The following is a 22,601-nucleotide window of genomic DNA, read 5'->3' on the forward strand; positions in this document are numbered from 1 at the left end:
TTGTAGACCGGCATTTTCCCACAACACCCCGCTCCTGCTCGCACAGATGACGAAAATGGCGGACAACTCATCGTCGGTAGGCTTAAGAAAGATATAATGTTAATATAGGCACATTGACCGGTTTCAGAGTATAAATTAACGTGTTGTTATTTACAGGTCGAGATTGTGGAGGGCTGTCGCCTCCCGGTTCTTCGTAAAAACCAAGAACACGAAGACGAATGGCGTAAGTATTGTCCGTTTTTCTTTCAATGCTAAGCTAATGCTAAGGAGCTCAGCTCAGCTGTTGTTACCAGAAGCCACGGCCTCCAGTTAAAGCGCTGTAAACACCATGGCCACAGATGGTGCATGCAGCTGTAAAGTGTGAATGAATTAAATTTGAAGACTTAAGAAAACTGCTGCCACTCTCTCGGAAATTAAATTGCCAACTCTTAATTTGACTTAGTTTCACGTTTTGTAAAAAAAAAAAAAAAAAAGTACTAAATGCAGGTGGCATCAGTGATGTTTACAAATTTGAGAGCGAATTTATCAGGTTATCTCTCTTACTCTCTTGACAGTCAGTTTGGTCCATAGTAATCTAACACTCCTTTTTAACACATTTAGGCAAAAATAAATAAATAAATAAAAGAAATTAAAGCACAAATGGTATTTAAACCAAATTTAATTGGGCATCGCACTTAGACTTTATAATCCTGATACCTCAGCATAAATAATTACATTTTAGGACATTTAAAATCTCCCATTAAAGTAGATTTTATGCACCTTTGGTTTATTTTTAGCATTGAAATCTAAACAGTAACTTTTATCACATATCACATGCCTGTGTATTTAATGTTAAGTGTGTTAAAGCTCCAGTGTTTCATAGAAAAGCATCACAACGATTGTCTTCATTTGAGTACAGTTCAGATAAAATGTGACATCTCTGCTTTGTACAGCACTGGCTGAAATCCTGAGTGTGAAGGAAGTTTCTGGGAGAAAGCTCTACTATGTTCACTACATTGACTGTGAGTATTTTGTGTCAGTCGTCTTGGTTTTTCTCAAGATTTGATTCACAGCCCCAGTTTAGTAAACATACATCAAAGCTAATTACACCTTTTAAGGTTTGTTTGTTATTGGTTATTATCTAAAATTGCAAAGCAGATTTTTATTTATCTAGTAGTTCATTGATTTTTTTTTTTGTGTCATATTTGGATCAATTCAGAATTATAGCTTTGTACCACATAGCTTTTGATTTATTTATTTTTTCACCCACCGTTTCCTGTCATGCTATAAGCTAAATAACTTCACACATCAAATCACCACTCTCTCTCTTTGTCTGTGTATTTAAGTCAACAAACGTCTGGATGAGTGGGTCACAACAGAAAGACTGGACATGAAGAAGCTTCAGTTCCCCAAGAAAGATGCTAAAACACCAACCAAGAATGGTCTTTCAGGTTCCCGTCCTAGTTCTCCGGAGGGAGGGAGAGAGAGAGAGAGAGAAAGAGAGAGAGAGAGAGAGAGAGAGAGAGAAGTGGTAAGGAGTCCACGTGTGATTTAAAGCAATGTAATTATGATTCTCACAGTATTAAGAAATGACATCAGTCTTAATTTCTGTGTTGTGTGGTTTTTATTCATTTTATAGAAAAACCTGCATGATGGTAAATTTCATATTTGTTGCTGTTCACTTCCATTGATGCATGGTATAAGCGCTGCTTTCCATGGTCACTTTAATAAGCTGCAGTGTGCTTTATGCTGCTTGAGCAGTGGTTTGTAACAGTCTACCCACAGGAAATGCAGCCATAATAACAATAAAAATATAGATAAATAAAAGGGCATCATGTTATAGAGGACCCTGTTTTTAACAAAATATCAATATCCTCTTTTTTCAGTCTTACATTTCTGTGTTAATACTTCTTTGTGTCTAATTTTAAATCAAACACATGCCACTGAAATGGTGAAACGCTCTTTTTATGACTAAACCTTTAGTTCGATTTTGTGTGAATTGAATTCCTCAGAATTAACCTGAGGGTTAACATGAATTATGCCAGTGTTAACCCGCTTCCTTCTCTTCCTTTCCGTTCAATTCAGAGGAAGAGTCTAGATCTCAACGTACAAACTGCCACAGCTCCTTCCAGAGGCAAAACCCTCCCCACGCCGGTACAAGTAGAATTCACCCACTCCACAAATTACTGAGACCTTTTTAAACCTGGTGTCAATGTGATTCTTGTGTGATGGCCCCACTGTTAATGTTGCCCTGCATGGGAATATAAAGCTATGCAGAGCTATAAGGTAAAGTAAGTCACATCTGAAAGACGTTTAATATAGAGTGTATCCAAATGAAGATTTATAATAGGAAGTGAAGCCCATCTGTTGCCATCACATTTAATACCAGGTTTAATGGGGTGTATTTACATTGGTTAACCTGCAAATTATCTGAGATTTGGAGAAATAAATTGATTTGCTGTGGCTATTAAAGATGCACAGTCTTAGTTCTGTCTGCATACAAACTGCTGAAAAAGCATCTTGATATCAAGATGTCACTCTTCATTGAATACAAATGGAGTCCCCGGCTTTTAATCAAGCCTCTGATCAAGTTGACATGAAAAAAAAAATCCCATCAAATTCGCCTTTGTTTGGTTTGTTTGTATTCGATCTTAAAGCTGAATGTCTAACACTGTTTGTTTGCTGCAGAAGAGGAAAGTAGAGCCTGCCCCTGTGGCTCCTCAGGTACCCCCGGTCACCCCTGTGCCCTCCCTCCCAAGTTCAGCTGAAGCCACTCAGGCAGCTGTTTTTCCTGCCGTGAGAGAGACGCCCACCTTTAAGTCCCGTGAAGACCATGAGCTCACAACGGTAAAGAAAATCCTCTTAAATTCTCTCTCTGTGTTTTTTTTCTCTTTTCTCCTATTTGCTAATGAATATCTTTTAATGTCCTACTCACAGCAGAATGGCAACGCCCGACGACTCATCCCTGCTCCACCTGGGAGGAAAAGGAAAGCTAATTGTGGGGGAACTGACGAGGTACGTTACCTTGATTTACTGCATGTTTGTGGTCGTGTTATTCGCTTTGTTTTTTAAATTTGTTAAGAGTCTGTCTGTGTTGCGTTTTGTGGAGTTGTATTAGAATGCATTTTGCAAAGCCAAAATGCATGTGCAGAGTGTCACAGTCCGCTTACTGGAGCATTCTCCGGTGCAGCTGGTGACATTCATTAAGACTGGTGCACGGTTCTTGCACAAGATCTATACTGTTGTAATAGGACATATTTGTTTTATTATGGGGACCTATTGTGCTTATTTCCAGCACCATATTTTAATTCTTGGACTTTATTAAAGTAGCTTTGCATGATTCACAGTTCAAAATAATGCTTACTTATCCTGTATGGGGCCCTGGTGCAGCCCCTGAGTTCATCATCTGTCTGGAATGAGAATTATTAGCCTTGTTTCTCCTCCATTTAAGTCCGCTTTCTTTTGATTGGCTGCTCCTTGCCAAAAAAATGTTTGAGCAGCAGGTGGACGAGGTCTCCATGACAACTAGCTCATGGATATCCTTAGCAATGCCGCTGTCATCACGCGGATTTAAGAGTAGAAAAACTGTCTGAAACAGCGTGTGAGCTTTTGCCTTACAGCAATTATTTGTACATATGTTGACCTTTTGAACTCTGGCCAAATTTATTCTGACCATCCACATCTGTAAAGGTGTGCATATACGACAGAAAATAAGGAAAAGAATAATCGCTATCCCCCCCAAAAAACTTTGTCTGTACCCATATAAAATGTCAACATCACTGCACAGGATTCAAATGTGATAAATTATTGTTCTCATGTATTTGTTTATAAACCCCACGTGCAATCATAATGATGAAAATGTTTTGTTTTTTTTAAAGATTGCTTTGTCATTCTTTAACTTCCCCCTTTCTTTACCCTTTATATATATGTGTGTGTGTTTCCCTTTTCATTTCTCACCCACTGTTTCCCTTCTGACCACCACAAAACAATTCATTAGTGTGTTTTTATGCATTGATGTGTTCTTAGCTCGTTTTTATTGTGGTGTTTAAATCAGGGAATTACATTTGCAGCTATTTGGTTATGGCTTGTTAGCTTAACGACCCTCCTGAAAAAGAACTTGCTCTTTATTTATTTATATTTAGGTTGTTTGATTACTTTGTCATACATTTCATTCTAGCTAATGGGCACAGTAACATATATGCTGGCAAATATTGAGGACTGTATGTTGTGCTTTCATATATTTTTATTTTTCAGCATCAGGTCTGGTTAAATTCTGCAGCTTTTTAAAATATTCAATGAGCATTTCATTCATTCTCCTGTGTGGGTCTATGTATTTGAGTTGATGTGTGACTCTTTAAAAACAAAAAAAGAAAGAAACTATCCTATTTAAATGAATCTGACCAAGATCTTGACACCACATTTTACCAGGAGCCTGTAATTGTAATTTTATGTCTCAAAAATGTAGTTTGACAAAACATTTTCAGCGTTTGCTGCTTTTGAGGGTTTAGTGTAACCTGCAATGTTCTGTTTTCTCCATCAAGCTACATGTACGCTGCTGTACTCTCATGTTTTATGCCAACCTGCAGCGCTCTCACATCAGCGGTGATGACAGTGGCCATTGGGTTCTTCATAAACATTAACAAATCTGTCAAATCCACATGAGATGAATGTTTGTGTTTGCTCTTTTCCGCACTCTTCATTCACTGTCTAACATGTCTGTCTCTGTGATTATGATCACCAGTCAAAGCTGACGGGCTCCTCATGCAGCCAACCTGGATTTTACTAGAAGTCAAAACAATATACTGAAGATCATTACTGCTTTCAGTCTGGCCCTTAACCTGTTCAGTGTCAATAAGAATCATTTTATTCCCCTTTTTAGTTTCCCAAAGCCCGTGTTTTTGTGTCTTTTTCTGCTAGATGATAAAGGTTTTGCAGTATAACAAGCCTCAAAGTGCCAGTGTCTTTCTACCACCACCAGAGGTCTGTTTAATTTCCTATTATTGCCCGTTGATTGTGTGTTGCTTTCCAAATTCAACTGTGCCTTAGTGGGTCCAATAAATCAGAGGTGCTGCTTACCTCAGACCCAAGTTTAGTCTTTTTTTTTTTTTTTTTTAAAGAAATCTGTGATCAATCAGCTTTTTGTTCAAACACATTTGAAGCACTTGAGAATAACTGCTGCATAAGTGTGTCATCTGTGTAATGTTCACATTTTGCACCACCAGGATTCCCAGGACAGCTCAGATGGCATTCCCTCTGCACCCCGCATGACAGGCAGTTTAGTGTCCGATCGCAGCCATGACGACATCGTCACCCGGATGAAGAACATTGAGTGTATAGAGCTGGGACGGCACAGACTGAAGCCCTGGTACTTCTCTCCATACCCACAGGAACTCACCTCGCTGCCCATCCTCTACCTCTGTGAATTCTGTCTCAAGTACCTCAAAAGCCTCAAGTGTCTTCAGAGGCATTTGGTAAGACTTTTGTTCTTTAAACCTTGGTTATGTTAACAGCTTACACCTGAAATCTGTGCTTCTTGGATTGTTTAACATTGCTTGTGTTGTTAGGTTTATTTTTTATTTATTTCTTTTTTCAGACCAAATGTAATCTAAGGCATCCTCCAGGCAATGAGATCTACCGCAAAGGCACCATCTCATTCTTTGAGATCGACGGCAGGAAAAACAAAGTTAGTGATGTGATGCTTCTTTTCTTTCTTTTTTTTATTTACCAGATGTTTATTGTTATTTATTTGTGGTTAATACATATTTTTATATTTTTCCAGAACTATTCCCAGAACCTGTGTTTACTCGCAAAGTGTTTCCTCGACCACAAGACGTTGTATTACGACACAGACCCTTTCCTCTTCTACGTAATGACAGAGTACGACTCCAAAGGCTTCCATATAGTGGGCTACTTCTCTAAGGTGCACAGATAAGGCAGAGAATTTTTTCCACACTGTGATAGTGCACTCATAACAGGAAATATGCCTCTATGTAAGCAGGAGTTTCCAAAGCTTATCATTATTTTTCTTCCTTTTGTGCAGGAAAAGGAATCAACTGAAGATTACAATGTTGCCTGCATCCTCACCTTGCCTCCCTACCAGCGAAGAGGTTACGGCAAACTGCTCATTGAGTTCAGTAAGTGTCGTATCATCAGCCAGTTTTTGAGTTATGAACATTTCTGTCTTTATGTCACCTCTTGTAAACATCTGTTTGTGTCTGCCAGGTTATGAGCTGTCCAAAGTAGAAGGGAAGACGGGAACCCCCGAAAAGCCGCTTTCTGATCTCGGTCTCTTGTCCTATCGCTCTTACTGGTCCCAGACCATCTTGGAAATCCTTATGGACCTTAAACCAGACAATGGCGAAAGACCACAGATCACCATCAAGTAAGCAAATATTCTGGATCTTATATGAGCTATAAAAAATGTTTATAGATGCATGTTTGGAGCTGAAATTTGTCTTCTTTGTACTCACAGTGAGATCAGTGAGATCACAAGTGTAAAGAAAGAAGATGTTATTTCAACACTTCAGTACCTCAACCTAATCAACTATTACAAGGTGAGAGATGAGCACCAACCATAAATTAACTGTTTACACTTTGCTTGAAAATACACATTTAATTAGATTTGAAATGCTAAAGACCCAATCTCTGAACCTAGCCTTGAATTTTTAATTTGAATAACGCATAGATGGGAAATGTTTTTTCTAGAGGTAAGCAGAATTCTAGCACCCGTTCAGTTGGGTACACTGCTGCTCATTGATTCGTCACTTAGAAGTCTTTTTTTCTCCTTAACCAAATGAAAGAGGTTGAATGTTCGTTCTGCGAGCTTTGAAGATTAAAAAAATACTAGAAACTGAACGGCGAGCTGTGACTTCATGCATATATGGGTTTAATCAACACTGGATCACAGGGAAGTAGGCGGGACCACAGATGATTTTTCTCAACTTCCCATGAAGCGACTGAAGCGACTACCAGTGAGATTGAACAATACTGTCGATTCATGGATGACCTGGCAATAAAAACATTAGAGCGTTACCTAGGCCTTGAATGTGAGACCATTCGTCAGCTGCAAAGCGATGCGTCGCTTCCTAAAACTGCACAATCATTAGCCAAACCACTAACGATGTTGATTATTTGGAGTTAAGAAGCTAAACGGTTAACACTACATCAATCATATATTTAAAGTAATGATAATCTCAAGATCTCAAGATTTTGTTTTGATGATGAGAGCCAGACGTCTTATCAACAGCACAAAAAGACTGCACACTCCAAAGATTCTCCATAGGGTTAAAGCCTGGACTTTCTAGTGGCCATTACAGTGTAAAAACGCTGTTGTTTTTGTAAACAATGATTTTAAATCCAGGTGGTGACTTTGTCTCAGCTCAGCTTGAGTATACCACATGCCAGTCTCTCGAAGCAGTAATCATTACTCATGGGTTCGCCTCATTGTAGCATTTTTTTGTTTTTTAATACTCCTTTTGTGGCTTTCAAAGTGCAAAAACCCTAATTTAATGGCTTTGTGGGGTAAAGCAGTAACGCTCATAGAGCAGGAGGTGTTGCTACGACACTGCAGACACACCTTAAATATTTAAGGCTCTGTTTAGTGAGTTGAAGAAGTTGAAAGCAGTGGAGCATCAGCACCTTTTCAAATGAGCTGATAAAATGATGTGTACTGACTTTGGTTTCTTGAATGCAGGGTCAGTACATTCTGACTCTGTCAGAGGACATTGTGGAGGGACACGAGAGAGCCATGCAGAAGCGGCACCTGCGCATAGATCCTAAATGCCTTCACTTCACTCCAAAGGACTGGAGCAAAAGGGGGAAGTGGTAGAGTTGGTTGCTGAATGAAGCCAGAACCAGGACAGCAGACACCCGACGCAAACGGTGGATCAGATCAAGGTTTTCCCTCGGCTTTCTCATCAAGAACCCAGGACTTCTCTTCGATAAACAGTGAACATGAATTGTTTTGTTAAATGTTCATTATATATCGTGAATCTAAAAGGCCGTCAAACCTGGGCAGAGGGAGAGACTGGTTAACAGTAACACCGCCAAAAACACAACACACCTTCTACTGTGTAAAAGATCCTGTTTATGATCAAAACAGTGCATTAAAAATGACAGAAAGGTGACTGTCTATTAGTGTAAAATGACAAACGCACAAACCACCGAAAGGTTGTTTTTATACACGTGATTTTAGATCCTATAGAACTGCTTCATCTGTTAGTCCACATTTTGTAAAACTCACCAAGTACATTTATTTGCTCTTCTTGTTGTTGTTGCTGTTGCCCTGACTACCACTGTGGCCACACCCTCTCATCTGCCATGTTAAAATGTTGTCATTAGGATCATTCGTATTCCAAAAAAGTTCACTAAAGTCATAATTAAGAAACAAAACTAATGCCTGAACAACACTCCAAAATGTACTTTTTCTACTTTGAAGTTTTTCTTCTTCTTCTGTTTTTTTAATACTCAAGGCTTCAGAACCTCTAAAGCCTCTTCCTGGGTATAAAAGATTGAATAGTTGTTATTAGAAACTAAAATCAGACTGTGGATACTTTTATACTCTCTCTGTGACTAAGGCAGATGTTTATTTTGAGAGTTTAAAGAGGGGAATTGTACAATAAGACTTTTTGGGGGAGTTAAGTTTTCTTTCGAGTGCCTGAATATTAATGTTTCTTAGCTAATAATAATTATAATGCATCAGGCTGTTTTTAGTGTCACTTTATTAGGCTCACTTATAAATGGGAACAGCCCAAAACTTTTGCATTATTTATTACATAAAACTCCGAACTAGGCATCAGTTATGTTACACGTTTGTGCAGTTATGTATGTTCTTGGGTTGTGATCATTCAGGCCAATGTTTCTTTCTTTTTTTTCATCGGTCATGCATATCGTCCCCCTGTTGAGTTAAACATATATTCGCCGTGTCTGTACATACTGATGACAGAAGCCATGTTGAACTTTAAGGAATGTAAATTTCATGTACAGTCGTCTTTCTTTTTTACTCAATGTTATCTAACAAGCTGCACAATGTTAAAAAAAAAAAAGACCTAAAATTGATATCTTACCTTCAGTTTGTGTTTTATGTTTACATGTCAGAAAAGGATGTTGAAATGATTTAGTATATCTTTATGTGGAACACTTCAGAGTGTTTGAACGTTTGATATAAAAAGAAAAGAAAAGCTGGTTGAATTGATAAAAACAATTTGTCTTTATTGTGTTTATTCTGGTCTGAGAGCCACTTTCAGCTGTGTGCACAGGTTAAGCAGTGTTAAGCTGCAAGTGAAAATGAATGGATATAATAAATTCCCAGTGAACACAGTGCGTAAAGAGGGTGTTCAAAATTGAGTTAGTTTGTATGTAAAATTAAATTACATAATTTTTTACATAAAATGAATGCAGTTCATGTCAAAATATGCAGTCTGGCCAAAAATTAATACTGCACCAGAAATGTGAAACAGCTCCGGTTGTCAAAAGGTGCCATAAAGCCCAATAGATGCTTTACAGAGGGTGAAGAAATTGCAGTAATTGCTATTAATTATCAATTAGTCCAGTTTAATGCAGTTGTTTTAACAGGTTGGCTCTGTCATCAAAAGGGGTGCAGGTGGTCCTTGAACCATATACAAGCCCGATTTGTGGCCAGTGCCAAAAAGTGATTTCAAGTATGTGCCAAAAAACAAATGCAGGAATTTAAACTGTTATTATAGGCCAACAAGTCCTTTATATGTCAAAAACTATCTCTCATGAATGGAATCCAGTCTTTTTGAGCCAGAATGAACATTCCAGTCACAAGATAGAAGCTCCAGTCAGTTTTTCACAAAGTGACTTTTATATACTCATTTATAAAAAATGTCTTTTTCAATGGAGATCTAGCCAAGAGGGCAACAAAAATGGTAACAAATATAACATAAGCATGCTTAATGTGACCAAAGAAAGAAGACGACTGATTATAGTGCAGGTGCAAAACAGATCATTTTAGATTTTATACATAACCGCTGCACAAATCATGTTCACTACAGTCAATTTATCAATGTAATTTTTTTAAGTGTAGACAGACATTAAAAAACGGTTTAGAATATTTTCACGGAGTTTCAGTATGAAGCTTCATCGCCAGGGGGCAGTATTGTCAACCCCTCACCTGTGCGACATTTGCATTGAAGTTGAAACCACAGGAGGGTCGAGCGGACCTGTAATTACGACCTGACCGCTGTAATTGTGTTTGAGCGGCGGAGGAACTGAGTTAGACAACAAGTGGAACAAATTTGGTAACAACCTGCATGAAGAGCAGCACTCTAGCATGTGTGAGATAATTATATGTTGTTTGTTTTTTTTTTAGACTGCACGGTGCATGTTGCTAACGCACACTTTCCCGGCACTGCAGTTTACTGTCTGGGTGTGTAAAATGTGTAACAGTGGATTACACCTCCGTGTCTGCAGGAGGCCTCGTTTATTGAGCACGTTTCCTCAGCTGACCGATCAATGGATCTGCTTAAAAGCGCGTGTTGGCGGCGCTCAGGCTTGATGGCGTTTTAATTTCTGCAAGTCAGGTTTGAGTTATCAGCATCCAGCATCAGCATCACATCACACCAATTTTTCTTTCCGCACCTCACAGAGCCACACCAGTCCCCAGGATGACAGAGGAATTTCACACTAATCTAATATCCTCTTCCTGACATCTAGATTTCCTCACCCTGAGTCTGAGTGCTGGCACATTTTTTGTGCTTTATGGGCCAAAAGTTTATTTTGGGCCTTGGTTATTTTTACTCAGATACACAGCTGGATCATTAGAGCTGCCAGTTTGGAGTAGTTTGGGCTTTACTTTAACAAGCTTGAATTTTAAGAGTCATTATTATGCAGAAGGATGAGGAGAGCCCATCATTTGTAATGGTTTCAAACTGCTTGATTATACCAAGCGATGCCTCATAAAATGGACTATCCCACTAAGCATAACAACAGATTTCCACATGGTGTCACTGCTGCACTGAGAGTTGTAGGGTTGTTTGGTTTCTTGAAAAAAATCATGCTCCATCAATGCAAACTAAATATTTAAAGATGTATGTTTACCTGGAATTCAAGTGTAGATTGGATGAGAATTGGATGTAATCCAGGATGTTGGACCCATCTGACAAAAGGATATTTATAGCTTGAATTGACTTTAATCTTTCCGTTTCGCGCTGATTGTTCCATTGTTAGACATTTGTGAAATTTGGTGTCACGCTCCGACACTTGCTGCCGATGCTTTCACTGGCTTGTTGTGCTCGTGTCCCTGCTTCAAACAGAAAGCAAAGGGAAGCAGGCACCTCCGCAAAAACACCTCCTGACCCCTTATGAGGACACAAAGAGGTATGAATGTTTGCCACAAAAGCTGTTTTCTCTCCTCTCAACTCCTGCCTCTGTTTTTATTTTTCTTATCTCCTCAAGACACACTCTACCAACAACGCAGGCCTCTCCTCTCCTCTGCACTCCTCCCCGCCCCTGCCCCCAACCCCAGACCAGAGCCGCTGACCTCGCAGGACACGCACACAAACACACACACGCTGCAACATATGGTACGGCCGGGACAAAACTCCACGCAGTAATTAGGGGGATGGTGCCGGACACTTGGCTCTGCTGCGGTGCAGGTTAAGCAGCGTGATGCATCATCTCCTCTCACGAGCACCATGCAAGGGTTTACCCAAATTGACAGGTATGTGCTTTTAAAGACGCTGCAGTGGCTGATGAGGGAGGACGGCCAAAGCTGTGTTGTTTTGTATCCTGTGCTCTCATTGTTCTTAAGGAGGTTGATTGTTTGTTGTGGTCTTCCAGCACACTGAGCATGTTTGGAGAGTACACAGAGGTCCTCTGCACATAAACACTCTGTCACACACACACACACACACACTTGAGCACACACAACTGCCATTTTCACCTTTGCTTCTGAGGTTGTGTGCACTTTATCTCTCTCGTGCAGAAATTTCAGCGCTGGCGGGGGGAGAGTGACACTTTAAATGAACGTGTTTGATGTCACGAGTGTCGCTTTCCATCAATAAATTAGTCAAAGAGAGGTGGAGAAATCCTGGGAGGCGAAAGTCTTGGTACAACGTTGCATCAGCATCGGGTCTGCCACACTGCTGCTTGTGTGTGTGTCACACACCATTATATACGAGCGTCTCGGGCATTTGAATCAGCAAAAAAAAATGTTTTTAACCACAGTCATGGCCCAGGGAGGGCTTTTGAATTCCAGCGTAAGAAACGCAGAGCTCTCCGCTTGGACGCCGCTGTCCGTCCGCCACTGCCTCAACCTCTCTCTGACAAGGAGAGGAGGAGGAGGGGGGCCGAGAGAGAGAGAGGCCAGGCGAAGCTGTGTGTGCACGAGAGAGTGCGAGAGAGGGGAGGAGGAGAAAGAGGGGGTTGGCTTTTAGTGTGATGTGAATGGAATAGAATCAGCGCGAGAGGAAGAAAGAGGGAGGAGGACAGCGCAAATCAACCTGCCCCTTGACTTTAACAACAGAATAGAGCCGGCAGACACAGAGATCGGGAAGTGTGCGTGCGTGCGCTGCTGTTTTATTTTATTTTTGGAGAGAGGAAGAGAAGATCAGACAGGAGGAACTGAGGGAGGAGGAGGAGGAGAAGGAGCCTCACCGTGGAGATAGATAGCAGAAAAATGCTGTCACGGGGAGAGAAGGGGAGGGAGTCGGCAGAGAGGAACAGGATGAAACAAGGCAGGGTTGAGCAGAACTGAAATGTGGAGGTAAGCCTTTTCTTTCCGTATTAAGATTTTACATTCACACTGCTGCCCCCCCCCCCACCACCACCGTCGCTAACACCCACCCTGTGTCCTCGTCCAGAAGAAGATAATGAATTCAGATTGATGGATCTGCACACCCTCTGTGTGCCACATACCTCTGTGTCGGCATGCATATTGCTCTGATAGTCAAGCCATCCGGCCAACAGACAATGTATGAGAGCAGCAGAGATGTAAAATGATGGGGTTGGCATCATGATATCTTGCAGCTTGTCCTCTCTCTTCCTCTCTGCCCTTTGTGCCATTGCCCCCCCCCACCCCTTTTTTTTTTTTTAATAAATGGATTTTATTCAGCCAGCTAATGTCTGCTGTATCTACCATTTACACATTACATTGTAGGTTTGAATCCAGCTCACAACCTTTGTCGCATTTCATCCCGGGCCTGCCCTCCCCTCCTCCTCCCCCTCCTCATTCTCCTCCTCCTCCTCGTCTCCCAACACTAACCCCCTCCTCATCATCTATCCTGTGTCTCTCCATTGTGCGATCTCTTAACGAGGCCGGCTTGTCTCAAAAAAACAGCGCTGTGACATTGTCGGGGCGGCACTGCGAAACCTTCGCCGTTAAGCGCTCCTGGCCGCGAGGGCAAGGTGGAGGGAGGAAAGAGAGGGAGACAGAGAGACGGGGGGGATTGATGGAGGGACACTCGCGCAGAATGAAAGAGAGTCAGAAAGAAAGAAGATGCAGGAACAAAAAAAAAAAAAAAAAGAGGATCAGGATTTGCTCCAGATACATATTTTCAAAGACCGAAAAGCCGTCGGTCTGCAGTGGGCTGGGATTTGTGTGGATAAAGAGGATTGTGCACAGACAATGATGGAATGGAGAAGCACAACCGGGATTGGGGTGTTGTTTTCAAGGTGGCAGAGAAAATGAGGGATGCAGGAGTCAGTCCCCCCCCAACCCCCCACCTTCACCACACACACATACACACACACACACCATCCCCATCCTCTCCTTGCCCTCCGCACCACCCTACCCACCGCACTCTCTAATTTAAGATGGGGCCGTGTGTTTACGAGACGCCAGGGTTTCAGGGGCTGGATGGGCTGCTGTAGGGAGAGAAAAGCAGGGATGAAGAGCCGATCGAGAGGGAAGACGAGCAGCAGCAGCAGCTTACATAAGCCAGTGCACTCAAAGGACGGACCATTTAATTTACATTGAGCTGCCTGGCTGCTCATCCACTGTGGTGTTCACTGTGGTTCACATTGGCTTTTTCTTTTTTTTTAAATGATAAAATGCAGCTTGACCTGACTGGATGAAAAGGAAGGATGTGCAATGACCTTAAAGCGTTGTGTCGGTGTTCCCGGACAGGAGGGTGTGATATTTTTCTACAATCTCAACTTTCTTGCTGGACAGTTCAGTAGAGTGAGACCCCAACCTTGCAGGTATTTATCGCGGCGAACGATTAGGATGTCTGCATGAAGTGCACCGGCATAATGGTGCTCACAGCGTGCAGCCCGCTCATCCAACTCAGCTGCAGATGACTTTTTGTTCTGCTGCCATCCACTGCGTCGCACTTACGGCATATCGAGGCAGCGCAGTCCTCGGTGTGGGCCATGCCCAAAGGATAGGAGTGAAAAAGGCCCCTGTCTATAAAAAAAAGAAATCTGAATGCGTGTGTGTATTTTAGAAGAGCAGTTGCGCGGAAGTAAAATGCCATTTCAGAGGATGGCAGCCCTAATGTAACCGGGACCCTTTGTGTCTCCTCGTGGTCTGTAGTTTGCTTTCTGCTTGGCCAAATAAAGCAACTGCTGCGTTTACTGCCTCCTTTGCAGAAAGCGTGTTTTCTGATGTGAAACTCACTCTGTTGGTAAAGTAGTGGAGCAGTTAGCATCAGTCGCTTTTCATTAAGCAGATCACCTCAAATAACAATAAGTCTACCTGCTGCAACTTTGGAGTTAGTCTTGTATGTGAGTGAAGGTGGACGATCTTTTGAGAATTCATTTATTTTTGATGCTAGGAAACAGTGCAGATGTATTTAAACCCCCCACACACGCATGCCATAAATTTTCTAGCCCTTAAAAAAAGAAAATTGTTACATCATGGCATTACTTTATGATTAATCAGCCCTCACATCTGCTGCAGTTGATTGGCTAATTATCTGACTCAGCTCCAGTTCTGTATATGATGACATCCAGAATATGAGCACATTATGGAGTCTGTTTTAGCCTGGGCCCACCTGCTAGTCTGCCTTTATGAAGTTTGTATATGAATTATGTTGGTTATTTTACACATTTGATATAAATTCTCAAATGCTAAAAGTGACCTTTAACCTGACACTTTGTTCTTCGATGCCCTCATATATAGGAAATGAAATATACACAACCAAAAGCATACAGCGAGCAGGCTTTCAGCAGCCCTGACACTGTGTGTGTGTGTGTTTTAATGCAGCACCCTATGTGTCCTTTCCCATGAGAGGCTTCCTCAGTGGGACTCATTCTATACCTGGTTGAGTAGTAGGGGAGCAGAGTCGCAGGAGACTCTTGACTCGATCGGCCCGTTTTCATTTCCTGAACCAAACAAGAACCAAGAGAGCTGGGCTCTGTACATGCGAGCGTCATGTGGATGCAGAGCTGTGAGCTTCTATTGCTCCTTATTGGCGACGCCATAAATTTGTCCTGCTCTCCTTCAGCTGCTGTTTATACCGTCTCCTCTGATAACAGAAACAGTATAGCCCATAGTTTCAGGTTTGCTTCATACTGTGTTCCTGCTCAGAATTAAACCACGACGCCTGAAGTGACTCTCTTGTCCACAGAGCAAATAGATGACAGTCCTCACCTGACAGCATGCAGGCTGCCAAAGTGTTACTTTGAATTCGCTCCGCACCACAAAGCACCCCCGTTTGATCAAAGTGATTTTTATCTGGTTTTGCACTCAGTTAGTGAGAATCAGATAAACATATCGCGAGGTTACTGGGCAGATTTTGTCCTGGTCTTACTCAGCATTATGTCACTCCGCTCGTTTTGGAGCCATTTTGCATGGCTACACCCCAGCAGGCTCCCTGTGGGTGCTCAGTTAGGAAGGGCTGTCGGAGGTGGAGACTTCCTCACATCAGATGGCAGGATGCCGGCAGCATTAGCCACAAGGTAGATCCTCTTAGCTCGTGCTCTCTGCTGTCACCTGCTTACTGCTGACCAGTGATCTTCCTGCAAGATCAGGCCTCTTTGGGGGGTTTTTTCCCTAATTTTTTTTTTTGTCAAGGCTTTTGCCCTTCTCCACCTATTCAGCTGCACAAATAGAAAGCGGCATGAAAAATGTTGGAGAATGACTCATGATTCACAGCGTCAGCTAAAGTAGGACTGCACAATTGAGATAAATCAGCATGACAAATATTCAGGGAGAGTTTTATCGTCTGGGGAGTCAGTCCTCACGGGCTATTGTCTTTTGGAAAATAAGCATCGAAATACTTAAACTATTAAAACGGTCCCCCCCTGTGATTTCTGCTGCACGCACTCGCATGTGCATGGGACAATTTTGTTAGATTTTCATAAATTACACGAGGAAAATTTCAAGCACTTTCAAAACCCTTCACAAAACCCATCAGCTTTTTGAGTGTGAAATCAAGGACGAACTGAGAAATTGGCCCTTCGTGTACAAAAGGACGTAATCGCTGGCGGTGAATCACGCTTTAGACCTATTTAAATAAATGATGTTGTAATTGTTCTGATGGGTATCATGTCTTCTGTGCAGAGAGAGGGAAACAGAGCTAGGCATGTCCAACAACACACCCCTGATGTAATAGTCCTAAAATATGTGGAAGCTGCTATCTTCATGAGACATATTTATATAAGCATCTGCTGTTAACACAGCCCACATAAATACAATCCCACTTTTTACTCCGTGTTGTGAAATGCCCCCTTCCAGAAATATATATTCAAGCTCATTGTACCAAATCGCAAAGTACCTCTCTCAGTTATGTCATACATACATTAAACCATTAAGCGGTGCAGTGGCTCCTTCTCATTGTTCTCATTGCTATTACAGGAGAGAAGTGCACTCTGGGGTATTCAGAGCCACTGAAAGCAGACCAGGAGCAACCATTCATGCTCGTGCCACGTCACTTTCACCGCCGCATTCGGTCGATAGAGATCAAAAAGAGCAGAAAACATTTTTAGGCTCTAATAGGAGTTTAAAAATACCCTCATAAGGTTTTCTATTTTGGGGATAATACTTGACGTATTAGAGATTGCCTCTGTGTTTGTTTCAGGCTGAAGAGGCTCTTTGCGCCGTCACAAATTTGAGAAGGAAGTTGCATTCTCGACCGTTTCATTTGCATGTTAAAGGCAAATAAAGAAGTAACTAGCAGTTTGAGCAGATACCTTAGAGCTCCACATCGTCTCTCTGTGGGGCCCAGCAGCGACCGCACGCAGGAAACTGAGAGATGTGACCTTAGAGGCGTAGAGGAGAGGTTTTTTTGTGTTTAGCTCCTGCCACATTTCCCCTCATTCTAGGTAAAAAAAATTTTTAAATTAATGTGACACAACAATATCCCTTGCAGTAAAAAAGGAAAGAATTAGTGGAGAAAATACACTCTACATACTTTAGATTTAAGCAGGTTCAGTCTGTGGCCCGGTGAATCATCTGTCACCATTACTGCACACTTCCCAGAATGCACAGCGTGCATTTTCATTCACAAGTGGAAAGCCACAGATGTACGGAACATGTTCCCTGTTTTGACTGTACCCTGCGCACATCGCATCACATAAAAACCCTTCAGTAAACGAGGCGCTGTTTGCGTCATCGTACTTAACATATTGGTGCATGAGCTAGTCTTTGCTTCCTTTTTTTTTTCTATCTAGGTCAGAAGGTGCCGTGTCGCTGGTGCAAATAAACCAAGTGCCACCAGGCAGTAGATTGGCTGCAAAGTGCAGCAAGGTAGCTGCAGTGTTCACATGTGCAAAATAATAGTTTGTCAGCAGGGTTTGGCTTCATATTTTCACACATATGGTTTTTTTTTTTTTCAGACTTAGTCTTCTTTGTAAGTAGCTGCATTAACATCAGGGCGAAACTTTGCTTTAGAATATTTGCTCTAGAGGTGCTGGTTGAAGGGAATCTAGCACTGCACTACAGCTGTGAGATTTACATATAATGATTCTCATAGCTGTGGATTTCTTACAATATTGAAATATTTTAACTCAAAAGACAAATCGTATTATCGAGGGGGAAATGGAAACCACAACTCCCTTGTGTTTTTTTTGTGTTTTTTTCAGTACTTCGGTCGAGCTTGATTTCCACATCGAAGGCGTCGCTACACAAGCAGGGAGAATGGCTTGATGTGAGGCTTTACAGATGCCCGCGCATCTGTGAGAGACATTAGTCTATTTCTCCAAATAATGATAGCAATTTGTGTCCTCTGAGCTCATAATGAGCGTAGATGGAACCAGTGTAGCTTGTAAGCGTGATGGCAGCCATTTAGACGTGGCCTTTCCTCACTCCTGTACCCCGAAGTCATAAGCAACACTTATTTAGAGTGAGTGAAGACGGCTTTTGGTTCGATTCGCTCCAGTAAACAAAGATGTTGAGCTTAAAACGTGTGATGAATTCAGGGCATCGGCATTGCAGCTATTTTATGTCTCTTTACAACAGGGACAGTGAGGAAGCAGAGGAGGTCGGAGTCTCTTCCTCTGGAAGTAGACAATGTACAGTTACTCTTCAGCGTGCCTTTAAAGCAATATTGAGCAATCTCGTTTCCTCTGCCTCAGAGCTGGTTGCACAGATGACGGAGGGGTAACAGTGAACCGTTGAGCCTCAGTATAATAGATACAGTCATGAAGCTGAGGGTCAGTTCCTTTCTCTGTCACACAAACCCACGCACACAGAAACGGGGCATTTGCAGAGGGACAGCTGCTCTTCCTGTCTCTGTGTGGACAGCGTGCCACATCTATAAGAACACTGTTTTATAGAGTCAGCAGAGGCACACAAAGACACACATGCTCTCAAAGTACCTCTCGCATCTGTGCCTTAAACCTCTCTGCCTTCGTCTCTCTCGTGGTGTGCCACAAGGTGTATTTTCAGATTTACAGGAAGTGGCAGTGCTCTGCCAGCGCGCAGAGTTGATGTCATGGCAAATAACATGTCAAACAATAGCATGAGTTAAGTATCTTTATTTAACTGTGGACAAACAGCACCACAGTTGTGATAGAAAGAAAATTTCTGCATGAGAGTGCGTGAGTCGTGCATTGCGCTGTTTAAAACGAGAGGAAGTTCCTGTAGGTTCTAATACTATAGAAAAGGCTTTTCGGAGCATACTTCCTCTTTGCATTTAGGCGGGCAATTAAAATAATGCAAGATGATCACCAAATGCAGTTATTAGTGAAACTTTCGGATTTGTACTTTCTGCTCTGACAGCCTCTTCTTCCATTTTAGCAGCTTGTCTCTCAGCTTACAAAAAGACGGCCAAAAAAGAACTGAAACTGGACGAGACACCACTGGAGTCACACGTTAGATGACCTTAACCATACTTCCTTACTGTAAGAGACGAGGCATGTGTACAGAGAGAGAAGAGGGGCGCAGTCTTAGATTAAAAAAATAAAAAAATTATAACAAATAAAGCTCCAGTGATCGCTGTGTGTGTGCCTGGATGTGGATGGACAAGGGAGCAACCAAACAATGAATAATTAACATGGTAAACCCTCGCCCCTTTTTACCCCGTCCTATTAATAATGTAATAGACTCATTTTCTGTCTTTGAGGGAGGACAGCTCTCCTTGAAGTATGAAATCTGTTAAATTGTGTTGAGTGGCCTCTCTATCTATAGAGTTTAGAGGAAATCTGTGCCTCTATATATAGTCATAACAAACAGTGCAGTACAGCAGAGCTGATGCAAACACAAACGACACTTCACTCTTTTTAGTTATTGGTCATTTTGCAGGGGAGTACATTTAAATTCCCACTGAAATAAGTACACCCGACAGAACAATAAAGCAAGCAGACAGTCTTGATGTCATAGACTGTAGGTAAAAGATGGATGTAGTGATTATGACCTCATCTATTGATTTCGTGAGCCTCGATTTCAGTATTCTGGCTGTCGTCATGTTGGCTTCTTACAGCAATATGTTGAAGAAAGAGTGGTGAGCTGAATTATCAGCTCACGCTAGCAGGTTCGTTTAGCAAGCCACATACATAGGTTCTATGGGCACAACGCACAGACACTTACTTGCACAGCAAGTCATATTATTGTTTAGTTAGCTAAATTAACATTTTTTTAAAAAGGCACCACCACTGCAACCACAATTATGAGATCAAGTTTTATGTCCTTTTTAGCTCAAGAGACCCAAGTCATCTCTTGTGCCAGGCAGTAAACTTGTTTGACTTTTATCTCGTCTCCCTCCTCTCACCCCCAGCTGGTTGCAGCCCCTCACTGAGCCTTGTTTTTGGTTTTTTTCCTGTTAAAAGGGAGGTTTTACTTCCCACTGTCGCCGTGCTTGCTCACAGGGGCTTGTTTGATTGTTTTTTTTTAGTTTTTTCTCTATTGTACGGTGGCCCCTAGAGACAAAGCATGTACAAACTCCAAAACACAACGGAAGTGCTCCAGGACGCTAGGGGCAGTGTTGAGCTCGATTTGCAAAATAAACAGCAAGTTTGTTGCAAACACATGGAGTTGGATACCGGCGGAAAACACCTGCAAGGATAGAACAACCACACTTTATAAGAAAGGTAATGTGCAAACTGTTGTTTGTTTGATTTGTTTTTAATTACTATGAACGTTTGGTTTATGGTGGAGTCAAATCTGACGTTAGCTAACAGTCAGTGTGCTTTGCTCAGAGAGAAGCTCAACACTGCCCCTAGCGTCCTGGAGCACTTCCGTTGTGTTTTGGAATTTGTTCGTGCTTCGGAGTTTGTACGTGTTTTGGAGTTTGTATGTGCTTTGTTTCAATGGGCCACCGTACCCAACAGTTGACGCTATATAAATACAAGCAAACAGAATCAAATTGAATTTATTTCTACTGAATTTTTTAACATTTTAACATGAAAGTCCATTGGAGTTTACTGGCTCGTTAAACCAGCCTTTAGCGGCCAGTTGCAGAACTGCATTTTTCATACTTTGTCACTCATGCTTCAAAATACCAGATGCAGTCATTGCTTTCTTGTTGAGCCGTGACACTTCGATTGTAATGAAGAAAATAATTGCCGACAACAACTCTGACTAACCACTCTCCTGTCAGCATCACCTTGAAGTTCTGCAAAAACATAATAAAAGCAAGACGAAAAACAATTCTTTCATTCCATTAGTGATGATGGATGTATAATATCAAAGGCAGAACTGCACAGAAATTTTATGACAGGCTCCGACAGGTCATACTTGTTGGCTTGAGTACCTGTGTCACTGCAAAATATTGCTCACAGTAATGGCAGATGTATTTCTTTTGAGATTCTTCAAAAACCTGCTGTTTTTCTTGTCACCTTGATAGCTATCCTCTTTGTTAAAATCGGCCCACTGAGCACCAGGTGCCAGCAGGAATGGAGGCTTATGTGTCTTTGGGGACCAATAGCTGAGACGGGCATTTGCAAAACTGTTTGAATTAAAAAGAAGAATAAAACACATCACAAAAGAACGAGAGTGCATCATCTACTTAGAAGCATCTGGACTTGGCCCAGTTCACTGTTTGCAGTGTGGTAGTGGGTCCGTGAGGAAGATTGAGGAAGCCGGAGCAAGTGTTGGGCATTAGAATGAACTCATTTTCTGAATCAGGTCCAGCCACATTAATACACATTTACTCTCTTGAAAGCACTGCAGCTGCTCCGGCTCGATGTCACATATTCGGAGGCAGGGCAGGAATGCAACCTGATCTCAAATGTAGCAGGACTGCGAACGATCAATAATGAGAGTGAGACTGAGCCTGGCTTTAAATTTCCCCAAATCAATCACTGTTAGGAGTTGATTTAGACCTTGTGGTTAAGAATCGGCAAGACAGCTTTTAACTATAAGGATAGACAGTGGCGTTAGAGGAGCTGTCCTGAAAAGCTGGACACTTTCTAATAGCTGCCTGAGTCAAACTGTGTGTGTCACTTTATGGTCACATGTCAAAACAGTGCCTTTTGAAAGACTTGCATGCATCTGTGGCGACAAGTGTGGTGTTTCACAACTTCAGCTTCGTCTTTGAAAGATGCCAAGCACAGAATGAAGTTAGGTCGAAATGACCGCCGCAACCTGACGTGATGGAGTTGATAAGCCTGCAGTAACTTTTGCCACTGATCAGATCTAATTGCTGCTAAGCTGTTAAGCTGATTGCTGCAGCTTCACCCAAAGGGAAACCAGATCAAATCTCTATCGTCTTGATCGGGAGGCTATCTTTTCCTTTCACGGTCAAACACTTGAAATGGCCGCGCCATCGGCGGCAATTACGATAAAAGCACATGAGCTGAAGGTTGAGTCACTTTCACAAAGTGAAAAAAAATGTGCTCATTCACTCTGCAGTGTTGCAGCCAGTCTCCCATAAGTGTGGTGTACAAATGATGACGACACACATCCTCTCGGAGTTCAAAAGTCACTCGTCTCTTCCTGTTTCACAGGACGTAGACTCGCATGAGCCGGTGCAAAATAAGTCAAGCGGCATGACTTCCCCAAAACTGTGCATGTTTAATTTGACTCTCCTCTGACTTCCGCATGTGTCCTAACGTTGTACACAAGAGGCGCATTAACCTTGTCCTGGACTTAACACGGACGTGGTGCTCACCTACTGTCATCAGTTAAGCCAGCCAAGCCCAGAGCAGTAATGGTCCTTCAAAGCCCATCTGGTGCACTATGCAAAGACATATAATACTTAAAGATTTTCACCCGGTCAGGTATGTTTAAAGAATAATTCTCTTTGAAGCATGATTGTCTAATGAAAGTTACAAACTGG

General features: G+C 41.9%; 2 protein-coding genes across 8 annotated transcripts in view; both read left to right on the forward strand.

The window, feature by feature from the left end:
- The first annotated feature begins 2 nt into the window (after window positions 1-2).
- LOC116336187 (histone acetyltransferase KAT5) lies at window positions 3-9,181 on the forward strand. Of its 4 annotated transcripts, none has more exons than XM_039618554.1 (15): window positions 3-76; window positions 157-223; window positions 933-1,001; window positions 1,326-1,510; window positions 2,065-2,139; window positions 2,668-2,826; window positions 2,917-2,994; window positions 4,897-4,959; window positions 5,202-5,450; window positions 5,573-5,662; window positions 5,759-5,899; window positions 6,020-6,113; window positions 6,202-6,361; window positions 6,452-6,533; window positions 7,673-9,181. In XM_039618554.1, the coding sequence occupies exons 1-15, from the start codon at window positions 47-49 to the stop codon at window positions 7,805-7,807; spliced, it is 1,677 nt and encodes a 558-aa protein (XP_039474488.1). In that variant the 5' UTR covers window positions 3-46; the 3' UTR covers window positions 7,808-9,181. The 4 variants fall into 4 exon arrangements, with proteins under 4 accessions (XP_039474488.1, XP_039474489.1, XP_039474490.1 ...); XM_039618555.1 differs by having other exon boundaries at window positions 2,920-2,994; XM_039618556.1 differs by having other exon boundaries at window positions 2,065-2,133.
- Window positions 9,182-10,158: 977 nt separating this feature from the next.
- The window catches only part of zmp:0000001168 (signal-induced proliferation-associated 1-like protein 2), a 39,567-nt gene continuing 27,124 nt past the window's right edge, over window positions 10,159-22,601 (forward strand). Inside the window, exons 1-3 of one of the 4 annotated variants that reach the window (XM_039618316.1) lie at window positions 10,159-10,277; window positions 10,414-10,523; window positions 11,398-11,662. The gene's annotated coding sequence lies outside the window, so the exon portion shown is untranslated. Of the gene's footprint in view, window positions 10,278-10,413; window positions 10,524-11,397; window positions 11,663-12,427; window positions 12,707-20,314; window positions 20,413-22,408; window positions 22,543-22,601 lie in introns of those variants that run through there. The other 3 variants (XM_031759934.2, XM_039618318.1, XM_039618317.1) reach the window with 3 other exon arrangements.

This window comes from Oreochromis aureus, linkage group 10 (assembly GCF_013358895.1).
Source record: "Oreochromis aureus strain Israel breed Guangdong linkage group 10, ZZ_aureus, whole genome shotgun sequence".
Classification (NCBI taxonomy): Eukaryota; Metazoa; Chordata; class Actinopteri; order Cichliformes; family Cichlidae; genus Oreochromis; species Oreochromis aureus.

Coding starts and splice junctions, on each gene's coding strand:
- LOC116336187 (XM_039618554.1), top strand. CDS start 47: ATGACGAAAATGGCGGACAACTCATCGTCG. Junction 5,663..5,758: donor TCGACGGCAGGAAAAACAAA/GTTAGTGATGTG, acceptor ATATTTTTCCAG/AACTATTCCCAGAACCTGTG. Junction 6,534..7,672: donor ACCTAATCAACTATTACAAG/GTGAGAGATGAG, acceptor TCTTGAATGCAG/GGTCAGTACATTCTGACTCT.